The following is a 7,549-nucleotide window of genomic DNA, read 5'->3' on the forward strand; positions in this document are numbered from 1 at the left end:
CTGGTTTATGCCGCTCTAATTCTGCCACTCCCCTTCAACAAAATCTGCACTGGCTCCCATTCCCCTACAGAATCCTCTTCAAACACCTCACACTCACATACAGGGCCATCTCTAATTCCATTGCTCCATATATCTCTAACCTCATCTCCATTCATACACCCTCCCGCCCTCTACGGTCGGCTGACGACTGTCGTCTCTCCTCCACCCTGATCACTGCTTCCCATGCTAGAGTACAGGACTTTGCCCGTGCTGCACCCCTTCAGTGGAACGCACTCCCTCGCTCCATTAGACTCTCCCCGACCTTGCAAAGCTTCAAACGGGCACTGAAAACTCACCTATTCATCAAAGCGTACCCTTCCACTGCATAAACCAGCTGCCTGTTTACATCCTGCTATCTAACCACCACCCACTTGCTTGCACCTCTTGTAATCTGTCTGTCTCCCCTTCCTACTAGATTGTAAGCTCCTCCGAGCAGGGCCCTTTTCCCTCTTGTCGTCTAAGCCCACTTCTCTTCACATTTCACTCACAGCTCTCCTATACTCCAACACTAAGTGACCATCTTCGTCTGCATACTCCTCTCCATCATTGGCCTCAAGCCTCTAGTTGTATGTTGATTAATTCCTCACTACTTACATTTAAGCTGTAATGTGTATTGATCTGTGGCGCTCTTTATTTGTACTGTATTTTTGTTATTTATTCAATGTTATGCCAATCTTTGTCTCCCTGTATTGTTCCTTTGTACGGCGCTGCAAAACACTTGTGGCGCCTTATAAATAAAATTATAATAATAATAAAGGTAACATTTCATAGGAGATGCTATAAAGTACTGGGAATTAAGTGATATCAACCTGCTGAGTTCAGTAAGCTGAAACGCATCTATGGTGTACTATTACTAAACATTACCTTGTTCCCACAGATCCTGATGGCAGATCTGACCCCAAGACCTTACAGGATGCAATGGATCTCAACCAGCTTCTGAAAGGTATATTTCTGTTTGTGTATGTACAGTTTTGTGGCGCAAGAAATATTTAACACTTCTAAGGGTACATAAAATAAGTTACAAGTTACTCTACAGGTTGGATGCTAGTTCGTGGGGGAGATTTATCAAAGGCTGGAGAGATAAAGTATTAACCAATTCTGTCATTTTACAGGTTATGTTTGAAAAATAAGCTAGGAGCTGATATCTTGTTAGTTAGTATACAGTCAGGCCCATAAATATTGGGACATGGGCACAATTCTCATATTTTGGGCTCTATACACCACCACAATGGAATTGAAATGAACCAAATAAGACGTGCTTTAATTTGAGGGTATTTTCATCCAAATCAGGTGAACAGTATAGGAATTACAACGGTTTCTATATGTGCCTCCCACTTTGTAATGGACCAAAAGTGATGGGACAAACTAAACAATCCTAAATCAAACTTTCACTTTTTAATACTTTGTTGCAAACCCTTTGCAGTCAATTACAGCCTGAAGTCTGGAACACATAGACATCAACAGACGCTGGGTTTTATCCCTGGTGATGCTCTGCAAGGCATCTACTGCAAATGTCTTCAGTTCCTGCTTGTTCTTGGGTCATTTTACCTACAGGTTTGTCTTCACCAAGTGAAATGCTCAATCAGATTCAGGTCATGTGATTGACTTGCCATTGCATAACATCCCACTTATTTGCCTAAAAAACTTTTTGGTTGCTTTTGCATTATGCTTCGGGTCATTGTCCATCTGCACTGTGAAGCACCATCCAATGAGTTCTGAAGCATTTGACTGAATATGAGCAGATAATATTGCCCAAAACACTTCAGAATTCATCCTGCTGCTTTTGTCAATAAATACAAGGGAACCGGTTCCATTGGCAGCCATACATGCCCACACCATACACCATGTCACTACCACCACCATGCTTCACTAATGAGGTGGTATGTTTTGGATCATGAGCAGTTCCTTTCCTTTTTCATACTCTTCTCTTCCCATTGCTCTGGTACAAGTTGATCTTTGTCCATAGGAACTGTCCATAGGATGTTTCAGAACTGTAAAGGCTTTTTAGATGGCAAACTCTAATCTGGTCTTTTAGTTTTTGAGGCTCACCAATGGTTTACATCTTGTGGTGAACCCTCTATATTTGCTCTTGTGAAGTCTTCTGTTGACTTTGACACATATACTCCTACCTCCTGGAGAGTGTTTTTGATCTGGGCAACTGTTGTGAAGGGGTTTTTCTTCACCAGGGAAGTAAGTCTTCTGTCATCCACCACAGTTGTTTTCCGTGATCTTCCAGGTCTTTTGGTGTTTTTGAGCTCTGCAATGCGTTCTTTCAGTAGATTTGGCCACACTTCGTTTTTGCTATCTCTCTGATGGGTTTGTATTGATTTTTCTGCTTAATGATGGCTTGCTTCACTGATAGTGACAGCTCTTTGGATCTTATATTGAGAGTCGACAGCAACAGATTCCAAATGCAAATGTCACACCTGGAATCCACTCCAGACCTTTTAACTGCTTAATTGATGATGAAATAATGAGGGGATAGCCCTCACCTGTTCATGAAATAGCTTTTGAGTCCATTGTCCGATTACTTTTGGTCCCTTTAAAAAGTGGGAGTCACATATTGAAACAGTTCACCTGATTTGGATGTATATAACCTCAATTAAGCTGAAAGTCTGCAGTTAAAACACGTCTTGTTTGGTTCTCATTATTACAATACAATGCATGGCTACTGTAATTTATGTATTTTTGTGCAGATCAGTAAAAAGCAATCCACTTAACCTGCATTATCCCAGATGTGGCTGTAGTATCCCTGTTGCCTTATATTTACTTAAGGGGAGGAAGCTTTCACTTTAAATTCAAGCGGCATTTGCGAGGTATAAAGACATTTTATTGTATACCACAAACAAAGAAACAACAAATTTGGCGTAATGACATTTAAGTGCTACACAAAGTTAAATTGAACATGGTATTACAAAGAAGAGGTCATGGTGACCCAGCAATGTATAAGAATATAACAGACATTTCCTATTCCACACCATTGCAGGCCAATCATTTGAGTTAACACCTTGGAGGTGTAGCACTGAAAAATAAAGACCACAAGAAGGTTTATTGGGGGGATTAAATTAGATGTGAATGTGAGTGAACCAGCTGTTGTCGCGGCGTTTCAACGGGTGTGGTATAGTAGCCCGACAGTCGGGATTCCGACAGTCATTAGTCAGACGTCGGAATCCCGACTGCACAGCGTGGGGAGCGCAATGAAGCCCCTTGCGGGCACGGTGGCGAGCTGCGCTCGCCACCTATTTTATTCTCCCTCTATGGGGGTGGTGGACCCCCACGAGGGAGCAGTCAGGATTCCGACGTCGGAGGAATGACTGTCGGAATCCCGACTGTCGTGGAGCCGTCCGGCACCTGTTTCAACACTGCTTGGGAGATACATCCCTCTTTTTCCATTTGAAGATAGTTTGCCTATGAATATGGAAATAGAACCGTACTGAAGCCTAGAGTGGCTATAGCTTCAGTCTCCCGGGATCTTAGAGAATGGACAGAATATAATACACACAGGGAAAGTAGAACTATCAGTGGAAAAAATAGATTGGTTTCCCTTGTGAAGCTTCACTTTGTGCAGTCACCCTGGTGCCAGAGGAGCTTATGGCTGTACCCATGTTTTGTCACTTTGTCCCCCCTATTTTTTTTATTTACATTTAGCGTGTTATAATTTCTGTATACAGCTGTTAGTTTGTAAAGGTTTGAAAAGAGGTGACGTTTCCCATAGCAACCAATCAGATCCTGTCTATAATTTTCTAGGATGCTATAGATAAATAATAGACAGAATCTGATTAGTTGATATGGGCAACATCACCTCCTTTTCATGTTTAGAAGCTTTTGTAAATCTACCTCCCAGATTTTTATTAATTAAACAGCAGTGAGACCATCACAGTATACATATGAGAATAGGAAACCTTTACAAATTAATAACTGTACACAGAAATTATAACTGGCTCAATGTTAAGAAAAATAGGGAGGGCCCAAGAGGACGAAACAACAAGACATATCAGGGGAAATGGGTGGACAAGGGAATACACACTGCACGAGCCTAGAGCAAAGAACTAGCAGCAGTGGTCGAAGTGGAAATTTTGAAGTGGGGGGTATGCAAAAGTTAAGGTTGTATGTATGCGCGCGCTCTGAGAAAAGGGGGCGTGGACACTATAAAAAAGGGTGTGTCCTTAAGCGTTGTATACCTCACCATATAACCTTTATACACATTAGTAGAAACCCTTATACTATCTGGTACTGGTGACCGTTACAGATTATGCCATATAGAATGAGACCATTCACATTATGCCACAGGTAATGTCCCAAAATTCCCACAGAATGAGACAAAATTCAAATTATGCCAATGGCCGCTTCTATACATTATGGCAGGTACAGCCGTTTATACAAATTACGCCAGGTAGAGCCCCATACACACTGTACACCAGGTACAGCCCCTTGCACACGTTACGCCAGATACAGCGCCTTGCACACGTTAGCCGGATATGTGCCCACAGTGCCAGATAAACGTGCCCCCACAGTGCCAGATAAATGTGCCCCCACAGATTACCTGTCCACTCACCAGCCTTAATCAGCAGCCACAGCAGGTCAGTTTTGTCCCGCGCCTCCTGGCAGGGAGCCCCGGAAGACAGTCCAGTCAGCCCATACACAATGTGCAATGGCTGCACAATTGATTGACACCCCCCAGGGAGCCAATCTTGAGGGAGTGAGTGCAGGCAGCCTTCCGCCGCGCTCACTCCTGCCTGGCGCACGCTAACATCAACTGCCTGTCACTCACTGACGGCAGCTGCTTTCAATCCCTGTGTGCCGGCTCCCACTCCCTGTGCTGCCTGTAGGGACTCTGGAACCGCGGCTTCCCTATCAAAGCGAGGGAGCTGCGGCGCACATTTTGCAAACCACTGCCCTAACTGCTTCTCCTTACAAAAAAAAAATGCAGTCCGTGGCAAAGTGCCATACCGTTGCATACCGGCCCACTTCGACCACTGACTAGCAGTAAATAAAACTGTGGGGTAATTCAGACCTGGCTGCACAGGGCCTAGAGCCCTTCCAAATGTTTTAGGAAATATTCTCTTAGCTTTAGAACAGAGGAATTTGGGGCTATTACAGGGAATGGCATGGAAAAGGTACAGGAGTTTAGGAAGGAGCACCATCTTAGCAACAGCAATTTTCCCTAGCCAAGAAATTTCCAGTAACAATTTCTCAAAAGAACATAACAAAGGCATAACACTGCAGTCAAAAAGGTCAACATCTTTAGCTAAATTCACACTAAATATCTGATATCAACTGCCAAGCATATGATGGGTGAGATTTAATAGGATAAGAGATTCAGAAAGTGAGAGATTTGGGAAGAAATCTCCAGGTTTTTTTAAAACGGAAATCATTTACACTGCAAAACCAGATTTTGCACTGTAAATGATTGCATTTCTCTTTTTTGAACACTTTCTCTGTGTCTAACGACAATACTAATACTGGGTCTTTATAAAAAAAAATCCGTGTTCAATAATGTTAAAAATACAAGTGTTATCTGGGACCTGCCTGCCCGGGACAAAACCAACCTGGTCTGCGTTTTATAAGGAAAGGTAAAAGTGGACAAAGAGCGGAAAAAGCTTAACATCAGTGTATAATAATGCAATTGGGCGATAGTTTTGAGCTGAAGAGGGAACCTTACCAGGCTTAGGTATTGCAACAATGCCTGCGGATTTGCTGCCATTCTCACATGGATACTTATGGAGGTGGCTGTGTATAAAGCCAGCTTGATCTTGTGGATAATAAAATTATTCAATTAATGGCTCTGTAGTTGTAACTATGTAGAATTAGACTCAGTATTTGAGGGATATCAGTTGAAACACATTGATCTTTTACAATTTTGTTCTCTCTAAATTGTATGACCCTCAGTTTTCCATTGTGCAGAACTGGGGGCACAATACAGGTTGGTGACAATAATTATTAATCATTGTCTCTTTAGCATTTGCAGCTGTGAGGAGAAGATGCACTGAGCCGATGTAAAAGTGTTATTATATTTATAATCACACTTCTGTTACGCTGTGGTTTTGGGTCATCAACCTGCATTTATTTAAGGTTTTATAATGGCATATAACTTATTTTACATACAAGCCTGTGTAGATAGATTCTGATGCTTGTTATAAGGCAAGTATTAAACAATTAATAACATCTTAGCTAGTCAGAATGCTGTATGTCTGTGAAGGAGAAAGAATGAATAATATAATTTAGGGACTTTTTTAGAATCAATATCAAGTAATATGCTGTTCTACATTGTGTTCTGTATATTGGCGCCGGAACTTCGATAACATCAGGATACTGATGCCCTAATACTGACAGTCAACATCCGGAATGGTCCATGCATCCAGCACTACCGTCCCCTCCCTAGCTACAATTATGCTGTAACAGATTCAAAGTTTTACTGTTTGGGTATAAGGGGGGGGGGGGTCAGGCTAGATAGGTACCGTGTTCTTAGGAGTAACCAGGCCATATAAATCTACAGACCAGCGATTCTGGTAATTTGATCCACCAGTCCATTGAGGAATTGACAAAAACAGGATGTTAAAAATCTGTGAATCATCAGTGCCAATTTACTTTAGGTGGAAATCGGAAGATTGATGATTTCCAAACTCTGTGACTTCCCTGATTCCCTGACCCAGGGTTTGTCCAAACATGCCTGATGTATGGTCCACTTCACCTGCTTTTGTCTCTAAAGCAGCAAGTTGAGGGGATTGTGTTTCCCCTTGTGATGAGCTTACTGCATAAGTAATTGTCATGTGACCCACCCATAGGGCCGTATTCAATGAGCATATTGACAGCGTGCAGCGAATCATGTTTAGGATTCGCTGCACAGTCGCCACTGCCCGCCGTGTTCCGGAGCCTCGCTGTCCCCCCTATTCAACGTTGCAGGGGCTCGCTGCCCCTGACGGCGAGTGTGAACCCCTGCGGTGGACGCTGCAGGGAGCCTTAGAACGGTGGCAGGCAGGGAGATGGAAGTCTCCCTGCCTGCCCCAGAATGTATGTGGGGGGGAGGTGGCACAGGCTGCCCCCTGGGAGAGCCAGCAGGGGACCAGGTATTCACTGCACCCGATCGTATATGTAATGATCGGGTGCAGTGAATATATGAATATCTAATGAGAGGCTCTCTGCTCCTGGCCCCCTGCTGGCTGCTCTGTGTAAAAAAAAAAAAAATATATATATATTTTTAATTAAATATATATTTACTAGGTGATTCATCTTCACACCGTCGTAAGGGGCTTCGCCCCCTTAATTTGTGAACATTTGTATATGAGAAAGATGGTTAGAATTGTATGTGGGGGACGCGGGGGCAGGCTGCCGCGAATCGCGGGAGGAGGGGGGGTCGCGGGGGGGGGTGGGGTGCCCCAAATCGCCGGAGGGGGGGTCGTAGGGGCTGGGGTTGCCGTAAATCTGGGGGGGGGGTGCCGCGAATTGCGGTTGGGGGGGTCGCGGGGGGGTGCCGCGAATCACAGGAGGGGGGGCGGCAGGGGGCGCTCAC

The 7,549-nt window shown here is 43.8% G+C and overlaps 1 protein-coding gene across 1 annotated transcript in view; it reads left to right on the plus strand.

Moving 5' to 3' along the window:
* The window catches only part of CFAP97 (cilia and flagella associated protein 97), a 46,390-nt gene that overhangs the window by 4,912 nt on the left and 33,929 nt on the right, over positions 1 to 7,549 (plus strand). Inside the window, exon 3 of the mRNA XM_083170214.1 lies at positions 917 to 982. Coding sequence (XP_083026340.1) covers positions 917 to 982 — 66 coding nt within the window. The remainder of the gene's footprint in view (positions 1 to 916; positions 983 to 7,549) is intronic.

Source organism: Crinia signifera, chromosome 1 (genome assembly GCF_055691185.1).
Source record: "Crinia signifera chromosome 1, ASM5569118v1, whole genome shotgun sequence".
NCBI classification, from domain to species: domain Eukaryota; kingdom Metazoa; phylum Chordata; class Amphibia; order Anura; family Myobatrachidae; genus Crinia; species Crinia signifera.